The sequence below is a fragment of the Mesoplodon bidens genome (genome assembly GCF_964165515.1).
Source record: "Mesoplodon bidens genome assembly, chromosome: 13".
NCBI lineage: Eukaryota > Metazoa > Chordata > Mammalia > Artiodactyla > Ziphiidae > Mesoplodon > Mesoplodon bidens.
The window spans coordinates 44442025-44467951 of record NC_138169.1 but is presented as its reverse complement, the minus strand read 5'-3'; the positions used below and the strand labels follow the sequence as shown (position 1 = coordinate 44467951).

General features: G+C 42.2%; 1 protein-coding gene across 1 annotated transcript in view; it reads left to right on the top strand.

Annotated features, from left to right (window-relative positions):
- CDH2 (cadherin 2) overlaps positions 1 to 25927 on the top strand; it is a 215836-nt gene that overhangs the window by 14920 nt on the left and 174989 nt on the right. Inside the window, exon 2 of the mRNA XM_081252082.1 lies at positions 15649 to 15760. Coding sequence (XP_081108208.1) covers positions 15649 to 15760 — 112 coding nt within the window. The remainder of the gene's footprint in view (positions 1 to 15648; positions 15761 to 25927) is intronic.

The window sequence follows — 25927 nt, the reverse complement described above, 5'->3', positions numbered from 1 at the left end:
CAGGACTTGGGCTTCCCCGAGCACTTGAAGAGACTTGGTTGTCTACTCTCAGGCCCTCAGTGTCCAGCCATCCTAGTGGTCTTGTGGCCCTGCTGGCGGTCTAAGGATGTTATTTGGCCTGGCTTCTTTTTGATCTTCAGCCTTGGCCTTTGACTATTCAGTAATGTTGAGACCTTGTTGGTAATTTTGGTGTCTTTGAAGAGACCTAATAAATAGTGCTTCTTATCCATCTAAGTTCTGGATAAATAAGACAAAAGAGTCAGCAGATAGAGAACCACAATACAACCTTTATTACTGAGAAAGACGAGGGTAGAACATACATAGGGTCGCTGAATTAATTCCCCTCCCCCTGTACCCACCTCCCATCTTTAGTGGTGCTGGATGAGAGCCAGCTTCCCACCTAGGGATCCTGCTGTTTTAAGGTCATCTACAGCATAGCAACATTTGCGGTGTGGAAGGAGGCTGGGCTCCCAACAGAAAAGAGGTGAGGAAGGGACCAGGCTCTGTGTGCCCAGTCGTTTCATCCAAACTGATCAGAAAGATTGACAGAGGTTGGGGGGTGGGTGGAGGTGGGACGTTGCTCGTGTAGCTCTATATGGAAGGAGGGAGTAAGGGTTCCACTAAACCTTCTGCAGAGTTTGAATTAACCATTGAGTTTATTATGTTCTTACCCATCAAGTGTGTGCTCATCCCAAAGAGTGGCAGTCACCCTCAGAGGGAGAGATGGACTCTCTCAGGACAGTCTTGCTCCCAACTTCATGAAGTCTTGGACGATCAATAGCTTTACTTTATAAAGAGTCCTCAAACCTAATGCGGCACGCAAGATGGTCACAGCAGCGTGGGCACATCTCGGAGATACTGTGTGTTAGATTCCAGAGCAGTGTGATAAAGCAAATACCGTAGTAAATGGAGTCACAAATTTTTTGGTTTCCTAGTGCATATAAAAGTTATGTGTACACTATACTGTGGTCTTTTAAGCGTGCAATAGCATTATGTCTACAAACGCAATGTACATGCCTTCATCATAAAAGACTTTAGGGCTTCCCTGGTGGCGCAGTGGTTGAGAGTCCGCCGGCCGATGCAAGGGATGTGGGTTCGTGCCCTGGTCTGGGAAGATCCCACGTGCCGCGGAGCGGCTGGGCCCCGTGAGCCATGGCCGCTGAGCCTGCGCGTCCGGAGCCTGTGCTCTGCAACGGGAGAGGCCACAACAGTGAGAGGCCCGCGTACAGCAAAAAAAAAAAAAAAGACTTTATTGCTAAAAAATGCTAACCGTCATCTGACAATGCACGGTTGCCACAAACCTTCCATTTGTAAAAAAGAAAATCAGTAACTGCAGAGTGCAATAAAGCTGCGTATGCCTGTAGTTGTGCAGCCTACAAAGTTGGAAAGCAAACCAATCCTGATCCTAGGAAAGTTTTTCTAGGCGACATTATGACCCCAGAGCCTGTTCTTAAATGTCCCAAAGACCATGATAGGAAGCGGGTGACATCTGAGGGAAGGACCCACCATGGGTGGCAAGAACCTTCCCTGGTTGAGTCTTTCCTCAATGCTAATGGGGCTAAGCCTCTTGTCTGTAAGTCGTGACCTTTGAACTAAACACAGAGGTCAAAGGGGAAATGGAGACTTACAGAGACAGAATATGCTAGACGAGAAGGAAGGGCACCTCCGAAAAGATGGGGATCGCCACCGGGGGTATTTCTGAACCTTGCACATAGGTGGCAGTATCTCAAATGCCAGCTTCCTGAAAGAAAACACAGAAGGCATAGGTGGGTCCCCTCCCCCCAGATAAATAGAGAATGCTTAATTTAACCTCCCACAGGGAGCCTCTCCCAGATGAATTTTGATTTGCAACCAGCACATTCAAACCTTCTACCTGGCCTTCCCCTGTGAGCCCCTTGAGGCTGTCAGCCCGCCGCTGTCCCCAGTGTGGGCTCTGTTGGGTAGATGACTGGGGGATGCACTGTCTTGGGAGCAGGTGTTTTCTGTCTCTCACCACTTGCTGTGGGGTTGCTTTGGCCAAAAAAGGCCATCTGCAGGGGAAGATTGCTCAGTTTATAAAGATCAGTCCAGACTGCTTGGTGGAGGCTGGCCCTTGAGCCTGTGGTCAGGTTACAAGAAGCCAAGATGTGCCTTCTTTGGCCTCCGAATGCAGAGCAGAATTAGAGGCAGACAATCCAGTGCTGCCCTCCTAGACCTGTCATTCATAATTTGAAGTGAGAACCTCCACAAGGCTCTTGAGTTCACTGCCATTTAAAAATAGCAAATATTGTTCTGCTCACTAGTCTTTAGGCAGGAGATGTTGAAATAATCCCCTTTTTCTGTGCCTCAGCTGTCTCTGCTCATTCACGGGCACCCCCAGCAGTCCTGAGCTGCCTCAGACCTTTATCAAGGCCATGCTGCTACAGCCCTTACCCAAAGGCCTTTGCCATTTGGCTAAGGTCACCGCGTGGCCTGTCTCCTTGGTCCATGGCCTTCCCTGAAGCCCACTGTCTTTGCTCTGGGCCCTACCTCTGTAAACAAGCACTTTCCTAGAGAATAACCACCGTAAGTTGTGGTCACACATCACGATCAAAATACCCTGTGGTTTAGGAACTAAAGCCTCTTGATGTTAAAAGCTACCTGCCCAACTATAAAAACCCACCACACTGCACAATCAAGACTACAAACCACCAAGTTGAAAAACAGGCAGGGCCCTAGGAAAGCACCCTTTCTCCCCTGCCCAGAACCCCAGTGCCTCCGGGACTGTTTTCTTCCCCAGCACTGGATTCCTTTTTTTATTATTTCTCAAAGTCTCCAGAGAGTACACCAAATGCCTAAGTCTTTGAAGGGGCCCAATAAATGGGACCTCTCCTCCCTGAACCAGGTTCTGAACAGAGTGAAATAGAAGCCATAAGAGTCAACAGTTAGGAAAGGAGAATCTCACCATGGTTCTGGTGAGATCTGGGCTGGAAGGCATGGCCTTTATCCGTGGGCTTGTCTATTGCCAATATGGAACCCCAGAATTCCATAGAGAAGCTCACTCAGTTGCAGGTGGTGCTGCCCCCCATCTATAAGTGCTGCAGGGGATCTGTGAGCTTCCAGCGTGGAAAATGAGATCACCACGCTTGTTCTCTGTGGACCTGCGACTCCCAGGTGGGAGGAGTAGGGGGCAGAGCCGGGCACCAGGTGCCGAGATTGTTATTTCGAATTCAGCTTTTAGATAAGTTCAGTTCGTCCCTCTTCTCTCTAGGGTAGCAGTTCACACATTTCTTGGTCTCAGGGCCCTTTTATACTCTTAAAAATCATTAAGTGCCCCAATGAGCTTCTATAATGTGGGTAATATCTACCGTTGTTTAGCATATTAGAAATTAAACTGAGGAAATTGTATGGTATTGATTTAATTCATTTAAAAGTATTAAACCCATTATGTAACACAAATACCAATTTTTATGAAAAATAACTATATTTTCCAAAGCAGAACAACGAAATTAGTAGGAAGAGTAGCATTGTGCTTTTGTATTTTTGCACATCTCCATGTCTGACTTAATAGAAGACAGTGGGTTTCCTGTATCTGCTTCTGCGTTTACTCTGTGAAGGTACGACACATCACTCACCCTTTGGAAAACTCCACTTGACACTCGTGAGAGAATGCGAGTGGAAAGGGTAAGAATATTGTTATATTATGGAAGTAGTTTTGCCTTTTCAGTTTCCCTGGAAGGATCTTGGGGACCCATAGGGATCCCGAGACCACACTTTGAGAACTGCTGTTCAGAGCCTGACTGACAGGTGGAGTAGAAACAGATGAGAGTATTAGAAAAGCAGAGTTCCTTCCACACGGAAAGAAGCTTCGAGAAGGGAAGATGCACTCCCCCTCTACAGGTTATACAGTGCAATTGTCCAAATGCCAGACTTAAACTACTCAAGATAACCATAGGTGGAAGAAATGCTAGTCTTCAGTCCCCCCAAGTTGAACCTGGAACTGGTGATATTAGCCCTGTAACCTGTGGGTTAGCATGCAGGGCTGGTGCACTGGCTTCTTCATGGCTTAACCTAGAACACCGCCGGGCAGGGTGCTGCTTTGGGAGCAGGTTCAGGAATGGCTTGGAACTCTGACGTTATTGACAGAGCCCTCTTCATGGCAGCACATTTCTGGAGGCTGTGCTGTGAATGTGATTTTCTCACAAGAATAATGGTATAATTGTCTTGATAATTATCTCATCAAGGACTCAGAATTAGATAAATCATCACCATGGCCAGCTATTCAAATTAAATCAGAGTTACAGGGACTAGAAGCACTGGTAACCATTTTTAAAAAGTGAAATCATGTTCCAGGTTTTATGAAACGGACATAATTGTACATGAAGACCAAGGAGTGTGGGGTACAGAAAGTGTACAAAGAGTCTATCACAGGCTGTAATTATGCCCTCATCGATATATCGCCTACTGAAAATGAATATACTCACCATGGTGGGTATTTACTGATAATTTTCCATGTGTGCTTTTAGAAGAGTTTGGGGTTGATTATGGTGGAGGCCGAGTAGGGTGGGGAGTGGGATGACTTAAAAAACAAGATGTTTATAAAAGTTTGACCTGATGTCTTCTCTCCGTTTTTTTCACATGATGAACAGAAACACTGTAATTATTCTGTTAACGTATATCACAATCATATTTGAGAATCATATTTTAGGAAAAAATTCACAGTGGCAGCAGGTAGATTTGTCACTTGGTCTTAATTGTTATAGGACAATTTCCAGCCTTTAGCCAATGTCTTAGGATGCTTCCTGATGGTTTGTTTGTGTGAGTGTGTGCGTGCATGTGTGTGTGTGTGAGATGGGGCAGTGGCTAACAGTGGTCCCCAAAGCCTTTTGGTGTAGGTTTGAATATCATCCCTAAATTGACTAGCTAAATGACCCATGGCGATTTCCCTTCAGTTTGCTTCCTTGCCTGCGAAACAGCAGTAGTAATAGTACCTACCTTGTAGGGTTGTTGTAAAGATTGTTGAGATATATTCATGGAAAGCATTGTAGCACCGTTCCTAGGCACTCAGTAAATATTAGCAACCACCAATATTCAGTGTATTTAGTTAATTTCCAAGTTGATTATAACCACAGTCTGATGCTACATACTCTACTACTTGATGATATTTTGAACCTTGTGTAAAAGCATGTTGCAGTCTCTGCTGAGTGTAATGAACTGATGGGGCAAAATCAATCAAAGGCAGGATTGGCCACGTCTACTGGAATTGCTGTAGGCACTTCTGGAACTTTCAGTGGCAGTTTAATTGCATAACTGCCGGAGCCACTGTCTCATGATTATGTTATACTTTTATAAGCCAAGTTAATCTGTAGGTGTAGTGTTGCTACCCCTGACATTAAACATCCAGATGCTTATTGTAAACTCCTGTCTGTCTTTTGAGACTCCATTCCACAAAGTCTTGATGCCTAGGAAGCCTCCCCTCACAGGGGCTGAAGAGATCAGCGACCGCACAGACCTCTGTGGACTTGACTTGCTGCATGTTTGTATGTGGTCCTAAGGTCTGATAGGTTCAACTCCTGAGAAGTCCACACTCTAAACTGCATCTCCGATGAGGCACTCTGATTTTTGCCTGTCAAGCGTTTGTACTGCAGTGCTGTCTTCCAGCTCAGAGTTCAAGGTCAGCACGGTTGTCAGGTTCCTGGACCAGCATCAACACCGCTGTTTGACTCTCTTTGTCCTTACTTGATTAAAAGAAATGAAAATCAGAAAAAAATAAAAGTACTGATACCAGAGATATTCAAGGACCTGTACTAATAACAGAATTGAAATAAAGATGGACACGAGGTGGGTCACAGGGGGCAGTGTGACCCCTGCACCTAAGGTGGTCTAGGTTGTATTATGAAGGCAAGAAAGAGTTAACCTGTTCAAAACGCTGTGCTCTCTCTCCAGGACAGTATGTGACAAAACAAAAATATCAAAGTCCAGGGTTAAACTTCTGCATATTTCCAGGGGTATGAAATTCAAAGTGTTGTCAGTGGCATGACTTATGCAGAGAAAGATCTTTAAAGAGTGGCACTAGCTCTTGAATAATCTTCTTAACATAGCCTCCCACGTCATGGATGGAATCCTGTGAAATGTAGAGAATCTGGCAAATGTATGGTGATAAATTGGATTTAAGCATTGAAAAAAAATTAGTCATGCAGAATTGGTCTTGAAGGGTTCCATTATTCTATTACCATGTACCCCACTAACTGCTTTAAAAGTGTCTTCACTAATTGCTTATATTTGCTTATATTGTTTGGAAGACATACAGGCATAATAAAAGCATCATCAGAGCTGCCCCCCCCACCACCGCTACCCACCCACACCCACACATCACCTGTTATGAAAGGAATTTCACTTGTTTTCTTTTGTACATGTTTGTGAATGAAGTTTTATTCTTTGTCACCTTGGTTTCTTTTTTTTTTAATTTTTTATACAGCAGGTTCTTATTAGTTATCTGTTTTATACGTATCACTGTATACATGTCAATCCCAATCTCCCAATTCATCACACCAGCACACCCCCCCCCACCACTTCCCACCCTTGGTGTCCATACGTTTGTTCTGTACTTCTGTGTCTCTATTTCTGCCCTGCAAACCGGTTCATCTGTACCATTTTTCTAGATTCCACGTATATGTGTTAATATATGATATTTGTTTTTCTCTTTCTGACTTATTTCACTCCATATGACAGTCTCTAGATCCATCCACGTCTCTACAACTGACCCAATTTCGTTCCTTTTTATGGCTGAGTAATATTCCATTGTATATGTATACCACATCTTTATCCATTTGTCTGTCGATGGGCATTTAGGTTGCTTCCATGACCTGACTATTGTAAATAGTGCTGCAGTGAATATTGGGGGTGCATGTCTTTTTGAATTATGGTTTTCTCTGGGTATATGCCCAGTAGTGGGCTTGCTGGGTCATATGGTAATTCTATTTTTAGTTTTTTAAGGAACCTCCATACTGTTCTCCATAGTGGCTGTATCTATTTACATACCCACCAACAGTGCATCACCTTGGTTTCTTTTCAGTATTCCTACTTCACAAAATTCTTTAAAAATATTTCTCGGGTATTTATGTAGCAAAGAGATAAAAGTCTTCACAAAAAAACCCCAACAATATCATGACAATAGCTAACCCTTGTCTTATGGTGAATCGGGTATTGTTGCTATGCTTCATAGCAATCCTATGAGACCAGTACTACTATTCTTCTTCTTCTCCTCCCCCCTTCCCCTCCCCCCTTCTTCTTCTCCATATTATTATTATTATGCAAGAGGTGGAGGCACAGATAAATTTATAATGCTTGTCAAGGTCACATAGGTAGCCAGAGGGGAGCCAGGATTTAAACCTAATCAGGTTTGCTTGGAGGCCCAGTCTTAACTACTACACACATTCCTGCCTTTGTTTCCGTAAAGAATAAGGGGAACCAGACATATAAAGCAAAAAGAGTTTTCCAGCTTTGTGGCCTGCATTTGGTCATCTACCTTCTCAGTACTTTACTTGTTAGTAGATTCTGACCATCTGAAAGGGAAAAAAGGAAGAAATCGATGTTTGGTGGGGGGGTGGAGGGAGCCCAAACATTCAATTGATTAAACTTAAAGAGTTTATGATAATCAGCAGAGCCTAGGTTTTAGGTAGGCTGTCTTCAGAGCCAGAAAGGGTAGAGAAAGGTTCCATTAGGTTTGGGCTGCTTTCAGCTGTGAAACGTTGAGCCAGTCACCATGACTGATCTTGATCAGGAAGAAGAGGGGGATGGAAAGGTCCACTCTGGCTTCGGTGGACTATTTTAAGAGCTTGGATTCAGGAGTGACTTGGAGGAAATTGGAAAGCAGAGCCAGTGACCAAGGAAGACTAAAAAAGAAACACGGTAATAGGAACCTCAAAGAGTAGTGGACTCAGCTTGAAAGCTCGTGGTACTGAGACTATGGGAAAAATCATAATGAGAATAAAAAGCGATGTCACTGTGGGTTCAGAACCGGAACAGACAGACCAATCCTAACAGGCCCGCAGAACTTCTCCGCCCCACTTATGCTTGTCCTTTTTAGACAAGGAGGTCGATCTTCAGCCTGGGAAGAGTAGAGCAAATACTTGTAAGAGGAAATTGAAACTCAGGACAGGTGAGCTGGTTGTATGAACACGCAGAGCAGCACTAAATGAGTGGGGATCCTCTGGCCAGCGTGAATTTCATCCTGGTGGGCCAGGAGGACTTGCCCACTGCTTTCATCTTGGAAAAATCGTGGAGAACAGGGGAATTACTAAGGGACTGGGGATGGGTTAATGTCCCAATTAAAAGAAAAGCCAGGGCTTCCCTGATGGCGCAGTGGTTGAGAGTCCGCCTGCCGATGCAGGGGACGTGGGTTCGTGCCCCGGTCCGGGAAGATCCCACATGCCGCGGAGTGGCTGGGCCCGTGAGCCATGGCCGCTGAGCCTGTGCGTCCGGAGCCTGTGCTCCGCAACGGGAGAGGCCACAGCAGTGAGAGACCCGCGTACCGCAAAAAAAAAAAAAAAAAAAAAAAGAAAAGCCAAATCCAGAAAATGTGGTGTTCAAACAAAAGAATAGAGGGCCCCATGCTGACCTGGGGCAGAATTCTCCAGCCAGTAATGAGGAAAAGTTGGCTTGCCATTTTCATTTTCAGATGTACGCAGTAACTAGAAGACAGCATGGACTTGTTCAGAACAGAAAAAAATAATTGTTTCTTTATTCCCTTTTGTTGCAAAGTTATTCAACTTGGAGACTAGGGTGGAAAGGTAGGCATGCCCATATCTGGAGTTCAGAAAGGTTTGGGGAGATGGAGGTATTGGGTTGGATGTGTGGCTGCCCAGTGCTGCACGGGCACTTGTTAAACATACTGATTTATCCACCACAGCTCTTAAGATTCTGTGTTAGTGAGTCTTGGGTTGGGACCCAGGAATCAGAATTTTTGGTGAATGTCCCAGATTACTTGCTATGCCGAGTAAGTTGGGAATGACTGGGCTTTAGGACAGATGTACGAGGTAGGACCATGTTGTCATCATAGTATCAATACTGATATTACTCAGGGCTAATACCCTGAATAACCATGTGCCAGACACTATTCTAAGTGCTTTACACATGATCTCGTTTGATCCTCACACCTGCCCTGTGCGTGGGGGCTGTCTCAATATCCATATTGTACACATGGGGGAACTGGGACTTCTTAGGTCTCCCAGGTAGTAAGTGATGGGCAGGATTCAAACTCAGGCAGTCTGGTGTGTTGAAAGTCTGGGCTGTCCCTCTTCAGAGCCTGGTTTATGGCTCTGGGTCAGTGGGAAGGGTCATGTCTGGGCATGTGTCATGCCCTGTCTTTAGCATCTGAGTAGCATCATTATGAAGACATTGGGGTGATCCAGACAGCCGGGAGGAATGACTAAATCTGGATGGGATTATTAATTTATCGAGATCAAGTCTTGGAGGGTTAAATGTAATTGCTACCCCTCAGGGCCCCAAGTCAGAGCAAAGATACTGGAAGCCAGTAATTAACAGTTGCCTGGTAAAAAAGACCTGGGTTGTTTGGGTTGACTGCGCGCTCAATATAAATCAACAAGGCCTTTGTCTGTGCTGTACCTTTTGCCTGGGATGCCCTTTTCCACTTCCTCCTCTTTCTCCTGGCAAAATTTTAATCATCTTTAAAGGCAGAGCCTAAATGTCACTGTAGCTATGGAGTCTTCTTTGATTTCTACAGGCAGATTTATCATCCCATTCTGCTGCTTTAGCACTTTGTTCCTGACGTTATAATTTTGCGATTATCTTTCTTAGCTTGTGCCACTCATGTCCACGGTCACTCAGCTGGAAACACGGAGGAGGAGGGCAAAACCTCCTTCCTCCCTCCCTCCCCTCCCTCCCTTCCACTCGAGTCCCTGCAGAGGAATCAATTTTAACTGTCTGCATATTGATACAATCGCCCCTTTCTCATTCCCGCAGCCCCTGCCTGATTCAAGTCTGTGCCCTAACTGTCGCCAACCTGTCACTTGTTGCCCCCCAACAAGACACACACACTTCCCACGAAGCATCAGAGAATTCTCTATCAAACACGATCTGCCTGTGCTGAAAATGTGTGCCTGGCTCCCCACAGCCAACAGGATAACCCCAAGCCCCCAGCCGTCTATGATCTAACACTGTCTAACTCTCCAGCCTCAACTTTTGACTCCCTGCCTTGCTTCTTGGACTCCCGTGACACTGAACTCATTGTAATTCCCCAGGCAGTGTGCTGTTTCTTGCTGCCTTGTTCTGGCTCAAGCAGTGACTGCCTGGGATGGCTTCCCTGCCCCCCACTGCCTGACTCCTCCTGGGCTCGGCTTGGGAGGCCCCCAGGTCCCTGCCCCGGGCTCTCCCCGTGCCCTCTGCATCCCTCTACCTCACTGCCACTTTCTATTGCAATTATCTCTATTTTGCTCTCACTTGAAGCCTTGAACTTCCTAAGTGCAGGGCTGTGTTTCCTCCTGTTTCCCGTGGCAAGTAGACACTCAATACATGTTTCTGCAAAGAATGGTAACTATTTGTCCTACTTGGCAAGACTAGAGGATTAGAATCTTGCCTTTTCCTCTTCCTGGAGGTGAGGTCCTGGGTATTCACCTCTGAGGGAGAATCTGTTTGCTTATTTGTAAAATTCGGATAATTACAGTCCCCTCGGGGGCTATTGTGAGAATTAAGCGAGATGGTGGTGTTTTATAAAACTTAGCGTCCTATTCCAGGGATCCACAAACTTCAGTCCTGGTGCCTGAGTTTGTATGGCCAAGAATCTTTTTCACATTTTTAAATGCTTTTTTAAAAAAATCGTAAGAATAATAATAACTTTTGACCCTTGAAAATTATATGAAATTTCAATTTTGATGTCCATGAATGAAGTTTTATGTGAATGACCAGAACCATGTTTATTCATCTACTGATTGTCCACTTTTGCACTTCGGCAGCAGAGCCGAGTAGGTTCAGTGGAGACCCTGTGACCTGAAAAGCCTCAAATATTCACTCTCTGGCCCTTTACAGAACCCGGGTGCTGAGGCCTACGTTATTCAAGTTAGGAAAATGCATGCGATTCACTGCCCCCTCCTTGTACACGGAATTTTTTTTTTTTTTTATTGCGGTACGCGGGCCTCTCACTGCTGTGGCCTCTCCCGTTGCACAGGCTCCAGACGCGCAGGCTCAGCGGCCATGGCTCACGGGCCCAGCCACTCCGCGGCATGTGGGATCCTCCCGGACCCGGGCATGAACCCGTGTCCCCTGCATCGGCAGGCGGACTCTCAACCACTGCGCCACCAGGGAAGCCCCACGGAACTTTCTGAGAGGAGGCTTCCTCTCTTTGAACTTCTGGAGCCCTCCTCCTGGTCCCCGCAGGAGGATGAGTTAGTGTCGGGGGGAAGCCACAGGAGCTGGCTTTGGGCTTTTGGAAAAGGAGAACGTTCCAGTAAGAGTTTCTTGGGCTGTTGGGATAGATAGAGAGCTCCGCACTGCTGGGGGTGTTAAGAGTAATGGTCACTGGTTTTCTGGGTCGCTGTGGAGCAGGGTGTCACACCATTGGCCCTATTGACATCTGGGGCTGGTTAATTCTCTGTGGTAGGGGCTGTCCTGGGCATTGTGTAATGGTTGGCAGCATCCCTGGCCTCTGGCCACTAAAAGCCAGTGGCATCCCCTCTTCCAGTTTCAATGACAGATGTGTCCAGATGTTGCCAGATGTCCCCTGAGGGGGCAGTACTACCCCGGGTTGAGAATGAATGTTGGAGAATGTTGAAGCATTATGGGTGAGACTACAAAACTTTCAATGTCCAAAAAGCTGTTGGCACTAGAGGCTTCATGAGTTGGAGTTGGCTTCCCTGGATGGGTTGTGTCACCAGCTCCGGGGTCTCGCATGATCCCAGACTTAGTCCCAGCCCCTGTTTTGTAAGGTTGCTGTGAGCATTAGATGAGATATCCACGCATCTACAAAAGACCTGTTTGGAGATTGTATTCATTTCAGTGCTTCCTGTCTGCTTTAGGAACATGTTAATTTTGTTATTCCTGGACTGAATATTAAGAGGGGAAATTAATAATAAATTAATAGGGAGAAATATATACTTGAATAATTTTATGGAGCTTGTTTTTAAGAAAACACATTATAGGGGCTTCCCTAGTGGCGCAGTGGTTGAGAGTCCGCCTGCCGACGCAGGGGACACGGGTTCGTGCCCCAGTCCGGGAGGATCCCGCGTGCCACGGAGTGGCTGGGCCCGTGAGCCATGGCCACTGAGCCTGTGCGTCCGGAGCCTGTGCTCCGCATCGGGAGAGGCCACAGCAGTGAGAGGCCAGCGTACCGCAAAAAAAAAAAAAAAAAAAGAAAACACATTATAGAATAATAATAGCATGTTATTTTGTGGGTCCATTTTGTCTTGGGGAAGAAGACTTCAGAAAAGTTTCAGTTGTTTAAAAATATGAAAATCTCATAAAGTAATACAGGACGCCCATGGCTGTTTAATATTGGTAGCCAGCATTTGTTAGAGATGTGCTTTACAAACACGGTTTCAGGAATTCTCATAGCCACCCTATGCGGGTAGTAGATGCTCTTTTCCTTGATAAGGAGAAGGGGGACAGGAGTTCCCTTTTCTGGGATAAGGCGGAGACGGAAGCTCAGAGATGAACATTCACGGTGTTACGGATGGACTTGATGTGGCCTTGAAATCCCATTCCTGTGGGTTCGGATGGGGAGCACGTTGCTGCTTATTCCTCTCCCTTAGGGCAGATCCACGAGAAAACAAGACACTAGGAATGGAGTTAAAGAAGAGATGACAGTTTCCCTCTAGTCTGTAGACTTCATTGCCCTCTGAGAGTTCACCTAGAAAACCACACGCTGCCCTAACCCTACCACCCACAGGATGGAATGTGACCCTTGTTTGTCTCTGGCCAGCTGCCCCCTCCGAGCTCTGTTCCCATCTACCTCTTGGGGTTGGATCCCCACCACGGCTCCCCTCTGTAGCGGGAAGGCTGGAGGTAAAAAGGCCCCTTAACCCCTAACCTGTCACTGGGACACAGATGTAGAACACATTGGTCCAACTTATATGGCGAACTTGGGACTTCCCTTTGTTTGTTTTAAAAGTTAGCTAAAAGTTAACTAGAAGAGCTTGCTCTTTGCCAGGGCCAGTATAAATGCCTGGATGTTTGCAGCTGGCAAGTAGCAAAATATCACCCTGTGTCCCAAACTCGATGGCTGTTGGAGGCCCAAGTTCTTACTTCTCAGAGAGTCCTAGCGATTTTCTCTTTCTCACTTTGAAATATGTAGAGCAGGCAGGGTATACAGGGAATGATATACTTTGCACCCACATGTCTGTGCACACCTTCACATTTTACCCTGTTTGCTTTAGGTTCTTTTAGAAAGAAATGAATTATGACAAATAAAATCAAAGCTGCCTGTAGGATTCTTCCTGATGCTTTTCCTGACTCACCTTCCCCCCGGGGTAGCGACTCTCCTAAATTTGGTGCTTATCGCTACTTTGTATATTTTTATATTCTTACTACATATGTATGTTGTACATTAGCCTTTGAATTCATACCTTATATATAAAAACAGTCATCAATCATGATTTGGATTTTTGGTTTTTGTTTGCACGATTTAGACTGCAGTGCACCTTGTTGCCAGTCTGGATGTGGGATGTCGTATGAATAGATTTCTGAACTTACTAAAGATAATAGTCGTTTCTGGGTTGATTTATAATTAAATTTTTCTTTCAACCTTACATGAAAGTTAAAGAAACTGAGTATTTGTTTTGAGATGGAACCTTGTGGATAGATGTAGCTCCAATTCTTCCACTTTAATGGTTTTTTTTTTGACTAAGTGAAAATTTATTGGTCCATTTCTCCTATTGATGGGCGTTTAGGCAGTTTCTAGGTCCTGCAGTTACAACCATGCTGCAGTGAACATTGCTGCACATGTTGACAGGGGCGCCCATGGGAGAGTTTCCCAGGGAATATACCTGCCATGTAGGATATGTCTACTTTTACCTTTACTAGGATTTTCCAAATTGCACTCCAAGGTGATACCTGTGTAAGGGGGTTGATTGCTCTGTATCCTTGACTTGAGACAATCTTCTCTTGCCCTTAACAGACTCAATATTGTTTGCTAATTTGATGGGTGTGACCTAATATCTCACTGTTGCTCCAAATACGTTTTTGAGATTAGATACTGTGTGAGATTTAACAAAGTCCAAATGTCCTTTTCTCTTGATTTTCTCGGATCTGAAAAGAATCCTTTAAATACTAGATTAGTCTGGATTCTTGCAACTTCAGTATTTGCAATACTTCCCATGCATCATCCAGGAAGTCCTTCAGTTGTGAAGCTGTGCTGTATGGCTTCATTCAGACAACTGTTTTGAGGTCTCCCTATTTCTGGGACCTCCCTTTCTCCTTCGTCCCAATTTCTGGTTCTCCTCCCCAGTGCAGACTGCTCCTAAGGCTGGCCCTGGAGCTTTTGAAATCCCTCCTTCAGGCAGCTTCTGTCCACTCTCTTGCTCCTGTATTTGGATCCCCATCAGGGCCGGGTAAAGATTTTTATAATTAACGTAAATGCTGCATGAGTTCTACTGAGGCTTAATCATCCTGTGATGATGTCAGTAGGAAGTAGGGAAATTAACTTGGGGTGGGGACGGTGGCGGCAGGTGGATAGCACTTGGTATGATGGAGATTTCAGCCCACTGGGTAGTTAGCTGTGTATGTGATGAGACAGAAGAACACGGCAAGAGAGAGTGACTTTCTCATTTTTAAGTATAAAAAGGAAACATAATTATATTAATTTTTATTTACATTTTTAATGTGTTCTTGCCCTTGATCAAATTAGAGAAAGATACACCTTTTTAAAAAAATTGAAGTATAGTTGACTTACAATGTTGTGTTAGTTTCAGGTGTACAGCAAAGTGATCAGTTTTATATGTATATATATATTTTTTTCAGATTCTTTTCCCTTATAGGTTATTAGAAGATATTGAATATAGTTCCCTGTGCCATACAGTAGGTCCTTGTTTTTTATCTAATTTGTATATAGTGGTGTGTATCTGTTAATCCCAAACTCCTAATTTATCCTTCCCCTGCCTTTCCCCTTTGGTGACCATAAGTTTGTTTTTTATCTGTGTCTGTGAGTCTAGAGAAATATATACTTTCGATTGACTGGTTTTACTTGGTATAAGACACTCTATATCCTGCAGTAAGTATATTGAAATTTTGTTTTTTAATTCAAGGGTATATTGAAACAAACTTCATAGAGAATTAGACGAGAATATAAAAATCAGTATACTCAAACGTATACATGTTTCTTGCGAAGTTAAGTTAGTGACGGTGATTTGTGGAGCCTCAAAACTCTTGGGCTGTCCCCCCACCTCCTGCTTCACTTGAGTTTTTCATTCACAATGACCATTTTAATGGAAATGTTCAGTCCTTAGAAGAACCTGGAATGTGTATTATTTAGATTTTACTGGACAAGTGGGATTTGTTTCTTCTACCGTAGTTATCAAAAAGATTAACCCTTTGACCTCTACACTCTAATCGCAACCACTCTGAAAACAAAGGGGTTATTTGTACAAAATGGTGGGAAAAGCAAGGCTTTATGCCAAGTGGGATGTTTCTCGGTTGAAGGAGGTGGCAATCACCGCACACATTTTTGTCCTTGTGTTGCAGGCGTCTGTGGAGGCTTCTGGTGAGATCGCATTATGCAAGACTGGATTTCCTGAAGATGTTTACAGTGCAGTCTTGTCCCAGGATGTGCTCGAAGGACAGCCTCTTCTCAATGGTAGGATCTCAAAAGATACATTTGTACACACAGCGTCTGTGCTCTTGAAACACTGTTCCACGCTGCAGTTGAAAAAGTCTCTAAATGATCTCTACTGTACAATAAGTATGAATTTTTCACTGTCCCTATAATGAAACTGTAGGGACTTTATTTTAGGATTACAGAAGAGCTCACGAATCTCTTATGTACATAATTGGAAGGCTCCCGATCTCTTGAAAACATCAGAGAGCTTTCATTTTTCACTTACAGTGGAAACCATCACACAATTAATTTTTACAATTTTCTGCCTACATTTTACTTATGTTGAAAAATCATATTTACCAAATATCTGATTCTACTGCTTTTAAAAATTATTTACAGCTATCATCTACTTAGTATTTTGAATCAAAGAAATGGCTATAATATTATCTCTGCTGAGACATGTCAAACTTTAATATTTAGCAAAATTATAATGAACAGATTTAGCAGGTAGAGTTTCAAGACAGGAGCATGAAATCCATATTTTTATTATGCCATTGTATATAGAAATTACTAGATAGCTGCTTTAGTCGTAATATATGTGAATTTCCAATATAGACTCATCTCCTGTCAATATGGATCAAGGTCATCATAGTTATCATATGAAAACTCTTGCCAATAAGTCTAGATTAAATCTGAAATAAAACTTGAAATCAAAAGCAAAATTCAAAGTCCCTTCTGTTACCTCTAATTGAAAGCAAGTAAAATTTTTGGTAGTAATATTTTCATGGACTTACTTATCATTACAGAAAATGTCATTGAAATAGGAAAGCAAGAAGAATTGATTAAGAACTTGTATTTAGGTTCTAATTTCCCACAAATCATGCATCTCTCTGAGCCTGTTTTAGACAGTCGCTTTTAGAAAATCTGAGCGACCTCAACTAATTAATTTACACAGGGCTCTACCACACAGCCTTAATTGAAGTGTCTCTGTAGCTCTGACAAACCTTAGTGGTACCATACTTAAGAATACCATAGACAGAGGACTTTGAAATGTAAATGGACCCTACTAAGCATCTGTGGTGCAGGTTATCTTTTATTTTCATTTCTGTTCTGATTGTGATTTGCTTAACACCTATGTGATCTTTCTGAAGCTGATTTTTTATTTAAAGACATCCTCCCGTCCCTGCCTCATCACGTGCTATTTTAATGAGTAAATGTTAAATCAGTCTGTCTCAATGCTGAATCGCTATCTCATCTAGTGGTTAATGGTTGATGCGACAGAGGTTTAATTCAAATCAAAGTGTGTAGATTTTTTTTTACTTAATGCAAGTCTCAGAGTTCTGCACATTTGACATTTTCTTTAAATCTGTAAATTATTATGCGGCATCCTAGGACCTATGTGACCTTAAATATTATTTGAATGCTGAAAAAATTTATTGATATGATTCTAAAGAATAATTCAGGCAGAGCAAAAATGTCAGTGGAATTTGTTGCATTTTTGCATTTTATTTTTGAGATACATTTTTAAATGGATAATTCCTTCTCCTACTTTCTCCTTCTAAAAGCTTGTTGAAATTTGCTGGTTACAAATAAACACATGGTCTGTCTCTAGAAGCCATTGACTTAAGATGAAATACATTGGCATGCCGAATAGTTTTGAAAATGAAAGCCTGTTTTTTAGTTATTAGATAATGCTGGTGACAGTAGAAACCGGACACAGCTGATTGCCAGTGTCATTTTAGTATAACCTAGAAACTTGGGACTTCGCTAGACTTGTAAATATAAAAGATTGAAAATACTTCTGACTTTGTGCTCTAGCCATCTCTGAGGGGAGTGTGTATGACAGTGTCTGGTAAAATTTCTGCGCTTTCCGTATGCCCAGTTATTACCATTTTTATCTTTTAGCCTTTTTGATAAAACTGTTTCTCTCCCGACACACCATTATTTTTTTTCTTTATCATTCATAGAATATGTTAAAGAACACCAGCATCTCAATGTGTGAAACATAAAGTTCATAGTATTGATTCGTAGAAAAAACTTTTTTCTTTGGAAGGAGGAAGGCTTTTGTGAAACATCAACATTCCTTTTTACAAGAGTGTTGTCACCGGTTATATTTATTTGGGGGAATTGTTACTTAGAAGAATTCTATTTACTTATTTATTTATTACCTTTTCTGTCTTTTTGGAGTTTTTAGTGAGATGATAATCCAAAGTTGGGTGTGTCCACTGAACCCAAATAAATACCATACCATAATTATATTCACGAATTCTACGTTCTGCGCTAAGTCCATTCACCGTGTATATTCTAAAGCTGAGAGGAATCTATTGCAAGGCCAACCAGAGTGATCACTCTTGCCATGGTTTTATGATTTACAGTGTTCAAGGAAAGAAGTAATTGTGCATAATGAATATGCAACAGTTTTCCAAGGCATTTGCCTCATGGCAGGTTCTACCATATTAAGGTTGGCATTAGAGTCTAAAAACCTGTTGAAGTCATGACTCCTAACTCTTGATGCTTCCTTTAATTTCCCACTGATGACATTTGGGGAAAGGAGGACAGTAGTCCAACCATATGTATAGGATGGTTTCATAGTGTACGTTCCTGGTGCACTAGACTTGTACAAAAGTTTAACATTTGGGTGTATAAGTGCCATGAAAGCTGATTCTTTTTCAAACAGTGAAGTCACAATCTTTGTGAAGGTGCTTGAGAAACATCAAGCATTGGATAGAGAGAGACAGTGTTATAGTCATGTTAGAACAGCGGGCTCTAGTCTGAAGAGCGTCCTCTTCTCCCCATCCTCCCCTTCTATTTTCTGCTGTTGTAATGAATTTCATAGAAAGACTGGACCCAATGAGCTAGTGCTATCCCTCCACTTTCTCTTACGGTTTTCATCAGTGAGTTTTTGGTAAAATCATAAAGAGGGCAAATGTATTTTGTGATAAACCTTCACGTTTCACATTATATCATGCTGAATATTTCCACTCTTTTGAAAAGAGGTCAGTACTTCAAAAAAATGGTTATCTAGGCCTCTCTCTGTTCCATTTTGTTAGCAAAACCAGATCTTACTTAACTGTGCCTCTATTTTTGCACTTACAGGTGGTTTCCAGTTTTTCTCTTACATATTGTGCTGCTGTGGAGATTCGTTTTTAGCAAACCCTGATTTTTCTTTAGGGATATTTTCTTTGGGGATTTGTGTTCAAAAGTAAAATTACTAGGCCAAAGGGAATGGAGAGTGTATTTTTTTTTTTTTTTGCATTTTTGTAGAACTCTTCAGGGCTGCAAGTATGTTAGTTCTTTTCTCCAACCTCATTACCATTGAATTTTACAGTGTTTTTCATTTTCCTACTTCCCCTCAGGTGAAAAACATTCCTTTTTTATCCTGTGGTATTCTTTGTTTGCCTTTTGTAAATTAGGATCAATTTTAATATGTTTAGGTAGTCATTTTTACCTTGCATTTTTCTATTCTGTTTTAAAAGCATTTCTTGCCAACCCCCTCATTTTACAGGTAAGCAAATTGTATCTCAGAGACATAATAGGCTTTTCCCATGACTGTACAGTTCCTTAGATTGTTAACTATAGATCCGGAGTTAGAACCCAGGTTTCTGATACCTAATTTAGTGATGATGATGATGATGATAAAAAGCCATTATGCAATAACACAGGGAAGAGTGAGAGCTAGCCTACCTGTCCATGTGTCTCGTGACAAGTTTATCTTAGAGTTGGTCTTCTTTATTTCCCACTTAACACCATGGTTTCTGTGTTACTAGACGTATTTGGGAATTGGTGACGCTAAGGCAAACAAACCCCCCTATGATTAAAAAATATCTCTCAGTGATTGTCACTATGAGTATTTTGTGCATACCTGTTTACAAGCAGAAACATTTAGGGCTTTAGAAAATAATATTTAGTCTTGAATATTTAACTTACACTCCACTGAACTAGAAAAAATCTCTTATGGGAGCACATTACTTGAAATAAAATAACTGCAATCATAAATTTTCATTCTGTCACCAGCAGTGTATCTGACACTAGGAAATAACAACCATGCTGCAATATCAGCAGAGAGCATCTAAGCTGTTTTTAGGCTGGATGTGAAGAGTGATTTTCCTGTGTGTTTTGCATTGGTGGTCCGCATGCTTAGACATCTCGCTAAGTAAACTCCTCCAACTCCGGTCAACATAAATAGCAACCTGCAATTACCAAGAAGCTCTTCAGTAATGCATTCAGACTCACCAACTCTGGGCAGCCCATGATGATTATTTTCAACTAGATGGAATTTGATTTAGATTAGTTTACTTACTGATTGAGGCTCGTCTGCATTAACATGCTGAGAGGAAGCTGTCATATGGTATCTTTAGATACCAGTACTGAAATTTTTTTATTATCTAGTAGGACTATACAACTGCACTACTTTTTTAGTAATATAAGTGCTTGTGTATGTTACACGTTACTGAATTGGGAAGCCATCTATATTTTAAGCAGTTCTGCTGTGTTCCAGGCTTGTATGAATATGTTAGGAAACCTTGGCTTTTGTTTAAATTAGTGTGTTTTTTTTTTACATTTTGATAAATCTTTTTTTGTTGTTATTGAATGTGTAAATGTTTTAAGATATTTAAAAGGTAGGTTTCTAAGCATCTTGTTTATACTGTTGGGCAGCCCTTTACACTTTACTGATTCCCAGTTGATTGTGGGAAAAGGTGTTAAGGACTGAAATTGTTCTCTTGGATATTGATGATAGGCTCTTAGGAGTTACAAATGAAATAGAGATTCTCAGGGGTGGAGAACTTTTTTTTAATACCTTGTGACATTTATTTTTTAAAGAACTATTAAGGATGTAATAAGATCAACATAAGAACTAAGAAATTTCATCCTTGTTTTCATCGTAATCATTGAGACTTTATTTAAGACTTGGAATTTTTTATATCCCTTTCAATGTGATGTATTTTAGGTCCAGGTTTCTTAATGCACTGCTGCAAACCAAGATAAGCCAGTTTGGTTGGTCTCTCTTTTTTTTTTTCGAAGTCCTTTTGCAGTTATACATAGCCTTCAGTAATCTGGAGTAGCTGAGGTCTGCCGTCTCACAAACTAGCAGCCAGATCTGTGATAAAGAAAGTAAGTCACACCTCACCTGTGCAAACGTATCAGCAAGCAGGCACTGAACGGTTTAAAAATCTGTCCTCCTAAGATCAGGGAGCCCCTCTCGGTCTGTCCTTTTAGCCTGTCTAGTAAGCATCTGGTGGAGGGCAGAAAATAAACACAATAAGTAAGCAAAATTTACTTTATGCTAGATGCTATGGTGAAAACTAATGCAGAGAAGGGAAATAGGGAGAATGTGTGGTTTTGTTGTTTAAATAGGTTGGTCGGGGAGGTGTCATTGCATAGGAGACATTTGAATAAGTATTGATGTTGCACATGGTCCAAGAGCTATAGATAACTGGGAGAGGAACATTTGAAATAACAGCAAACAGCAAGTGCAAAGGCCCTGAGGCAGGATTGTGTCTGAAATGTTGAAGGGGCAGCAAAGAGCCTCCATGTGACAAGACATGGAGAGCGGAAGGGGCAGAGTAGTAGGGGGTGAAGTCAGATGAGGCTGGAGCAGTGGCGGGCCACGTTGTGTGGGGTCCTGTAGACCACCGTGAGGACATAGGCTTTAACTACTAGGAGGTAAAAAGCTATCACAAGGCTTTCAGCAGAGGAAAGACATGATCTGACTGACAAAATAGTATTATTCTCGCTATTGTGTTGAGAAAAACCCCAAAGGGGATATGAGGGGAAGAGGAGACAAAGTAGGAGGCTAGTGATAATCTAGGTGAGAGAAGACAGTGACTTGAACCAAGGTAGTAGTTGTAGAGGTAAGAAAAGGGGGTGGACTCTGAATAGTAAAAAAATAATTTATTGAAGTGAAATTTACGTAACATAAAATTAACCATTTAAAAGTGAACCCTTCAATGGAATTTAGTGCCTTTCGGTGTTTTGTAAGCACCGCCTCTATCTAGTTCCAAATAATTTTTACCACTTCTAAGTAAAACTCCTTATCCATTAAGCATTTTCTCCAAAATCCTCTTCAGTTCCACAGATCTTTTGTGTCTGGCTTCTTTCACTTTAGCATGTTTTGGAGGTTCATCCAGATGGTAGCATGTATCAGTACATCATTCCATCTTACGATTGATAGTATTCCATTGTACGTATGTATATGTGTATATAGTTTACAATTTGTTTACCCATCGTTAATGGATGGACATCTGGGATCTTATCACCTTTTGGCTATTGTGAATAGCGCTGGTTTGAACATGGGTATACATAGACTTTTTTGAGTACCTTTTTTCAGTTCTTTTGGGTATATACCTGGGAATGGAATTAAGAGGTCGTATGGTAATTCTGTGTTTAACTTTTTGAGGAACTGACAAACCGTTCTCCACAGCAGCTGAATCATTTTGCATTCCCACCAGCACTATGCAAGCGTTCCAATTGTTCAGCATTCTCACCAAAACTTGTTGTTTTCTGTTTATTTTGATAGTAACCATCCTAGTGAGTGTGAAGTGGTACCTCTTTGTGGTTGTGATTCGCATTTCCCGAACGACTAATAATGTTGAGAATCTTCTCATGTGTATCACTAGTATATCTTCTTTAAAGAAAGGTCCTTTGCCCATTTTTTAATTGTTTGCTTTTCATTTCTGAGTTGTAAAAGTTTTTATGTATTCTGGATACTAGACCCTTATCAGATAGATGATTTGTAAGTATTTCTCCTTCTCTAGGCTGTCTTTTTCATTTTCTTGATAACATTCTTTTATGCAAAAAGTTTCTAACTTTGACGAGGTACAACTTGCCTGTTTTTCCTCTTATTGCTCTTGCTTTTGGTGTCACATCTAAGAATCCATTGTAAAATCCAAGGTCATAAAGATTTATTCCTGTGTTTTCTTCTAAGGTTTTTATGATTTTAGCTCTTCTATTTAGATCACTGACCCATTTTGAGTTAATTTTTGAATGTAGTGTGAGATAGATGTCCAACTTTGTTCTCGGAATATGTTTTGGCAGTAGAGCTGACAGGATTTGATGGATTGGTTGTGAGAAAAGAGGGGTCAAGGATGACTCTGTGATATTTGGTCTGAACCCTGGGTAGGACATTAGTCACTGAGATGGGAACGATCGGGAACTTGGTTTGAGTGTGTGGAGATGAGTATCAAAGATAGGTAAGAAGACACTGAGTTGTGGGTTTGGGGTTTAGTGAAGTGGGCTGGGCTCTAGAATGGTGAGTCCTAAGTGTATGAAGGAAAGCCATGACCCAGGGTGAAATCATAAGAGGATTTTCACTAAGTGTGAGGAGGAGAAAACCGAAGAGAGAAAGAAATGGTTTCATATGGCGCCTTTGAGCACTCCAGGGTTAGGAAGTCAGGATTAAGAGGTGGTATGGAGATAAACAACAAGGTCCTACTTTATAGCACAGGGAACTATATGCAATATCTTACGATAAACCATAATGGAAAAGAATATGAAAAAGAATGTATATAGAGAGGTACATATATGTATAACTGAATCACTTTGCTGTACAGTAGAAATGAACACAACAGCAGGTTCCCACTAACTATCTGTTTTACACATGGTAGCGTATTTATGTCAAACCTAATCTTCCAATTCATCCCACCCTCCCCTTGCCCCCTGTGTCCACCCGTCCGTTCTCTATGTCTGCGTTTCTATTCCTGCCCTGAAGATAGGTTCATCTTGCTCTTTGATGACCTAGATGGGTGGGATGGGGTGGGGAGGGAGGTCCAAGAGGGAGGGGACATAAGTATACATATAGCTGATTCACTTCATTGTACAGCAGAAACTAACACAACATTGTAAAGCAATTATACTACAATAAAAAAACTTAAAAAATTAAAAAATAAGTTTACATTGTAAATCAACTCTACTTGAATAAAATAAAATTTTAAAAAACCCCAAAAGATTGGTTTTATGCCTTTATCAACGTGATAATGGGCATTTCCTCTAAAATTTAGGTAGTTTTTGACTAGGGTCTCAAATATTTGGGATATATGGCTGTTAAAATTTTATGCAGGAGCTTTTTCATCCCTTTACAGTTATGATTTCTTATTTTAAAGATATGACTCAAAAGGAAAAAAAGAGGAGGAATGGAGACCGAGAAAGAGTGACCAGAGAGTTAGGGGAAAAATCAGTAGGATGTGGTGTCTTCAAAGGCAAATGAAGGAGTGTTTCACAGGGAGGGAGTGACCACCTGTGCCAAATGCTACTGACGGGTCAGCTCAGATGAGGACTGAGAATTCACCATGGATTTCGCAGCATGGTGGTAGCTGGACGTCTTTGACTCAGGTGTATTCCACAGTCAGGTGGAGGAAGGAAGCTGGCTACAGGTTGAGTTTTCCTTTAGAAGGAAGGAGAGAAATTGGGTGGAGGTTGGAGAGGGAAGGAGGGTCAACCAAGGATGTTGGGTTTTTTTAAATTTTTTTTTAATTGAAGTAAAGTTGAATTACAATGTTGTGTTAATTACTGCTGTACAGCAAAGTGACTCAGTTATACATATATACATTCTTTTTCATATTCTTTTCCATTATGGTTTATCACAGGATATTGAATATAGTTCCCTGAGCTTTACAGTAGGACCTTGTTGTTTACCCATCCTATATGTTAATAGTTTGCATCTGCTAATACCAAACTTCCACTCCTACCCTCTCCCACCCAAGGATGTTTTTTGTTTGTTTTTTAAATTGAATTGTATACTTTATTTATTTATTTTAAAATTTATTTATTCTTTATTTTTGGCTGTTTTTTGGGTCTTTGTTGCTGCACGTGGGCGTTCTCTAGTTGTGGCGAGCAGGGGCTACTCTGTTGTGGTGCGCGGCCTTCTCATTGCGGTGGCTTCTCTTGTTGCGGAGCACGGGCTCTAGGCACTCGGGCTTCAGTAGTTGTGGCACATGGGCTCAGTAGTTGTGGCTCGTGGGTTCTAGAGAGCAGGCTCAGTAGTTGTGGCGCACGAGCTTAGTTGCTCCGCGGCATGTGGGATCTTCCCGGACCAGGGCTCGTACCCATGTCCCCTGCATTGGCAGGCAGATTCTTAACCACTGCACCCCCAGGGAAGTCCCGAGGATAGTTTTTAAGGATGGGAGTAACATGTTTGCATGTTGATGGCAAAGACTCCAGTAGGGAGGGAAAGTGATGGTGCAGAAGAGAGGAGACAATTACCAGGGCAATATCATGGAGTGGACTAAAAAAATGAGATCATGTGGGACTTAGAAATCTGTACTTGTGATGCGCTCCGCAGATGTTCTTATGTACCTGCATTTGGGCACCACTCTAGCCCATTTTGTTGAGTTACTCCTAAAAGGGTTTTAAAATCCTCCCTTTCAGCTTGATGATTTTATGTCAGCAGAAGGTTTGCTGTACAGAAATGGCAGCTAGGATAAAAATGAAACCCTTGTGGTGTTCAATGATGTAAACAGTGTTTTCATCGTTGTAGCATCCTTGACAGATGGTTATCCAGTTTCTGCAAGAATACCACTGCTCCCCCCTCCCCCCACAGGAGGAGGAGATCACTCCTTTCCAGAATCTGCTCCATCGTTGGAGAGCTCTTACTGTTAAAAAGTGATTTCTGAAAAAGTTTAACTGAAGCATATGTTCCTAAAGATTTTACCCACTGGTGCCTGTTTCGTCATTTAGCACCACACGGAGCAGCGAGTGTGTTCTCTTATGCTCTGAGGTAATGCACTTCATCATTTTTTGTTCAATGAGTATTTTTGATCATTCATCACATATCAGGTCCTTTTCAAGGAACAGGGCAATTCTGGTCAACAAGATGGGCAGAATCCTTGCAGTGGAAACTTACACTGAGAGATCCTTCAAATACCTGAGCATAATCACCTTGGCTCCTTCAATCTCTGCAGCAGGCTGAACATCAAACAGTTTCTGCCGTGGTGTTTGAACATTCTGGTTTACTCTTTCCTTTCAAACAGAGGAAACTGAGCTTCCCTCCAGGACTGAATGCGTACCTTCTGGGTCCTGCCTGTGCAGCCAAGGTGTCCTTCTCGCCTTTGATGCGGATGCCGCACTGGTGCAGCCCAGGGTGGACTTAGCATTGTGCACTGCTGCATCCTTCTGTTGGCTCTTGTTAAGACTGTGGTTAACGAACACTCATGGGTGTTTTTCAGATGAACTGCTTACCATCTTGCACTTTAAAAAAATGATTTTTGAACT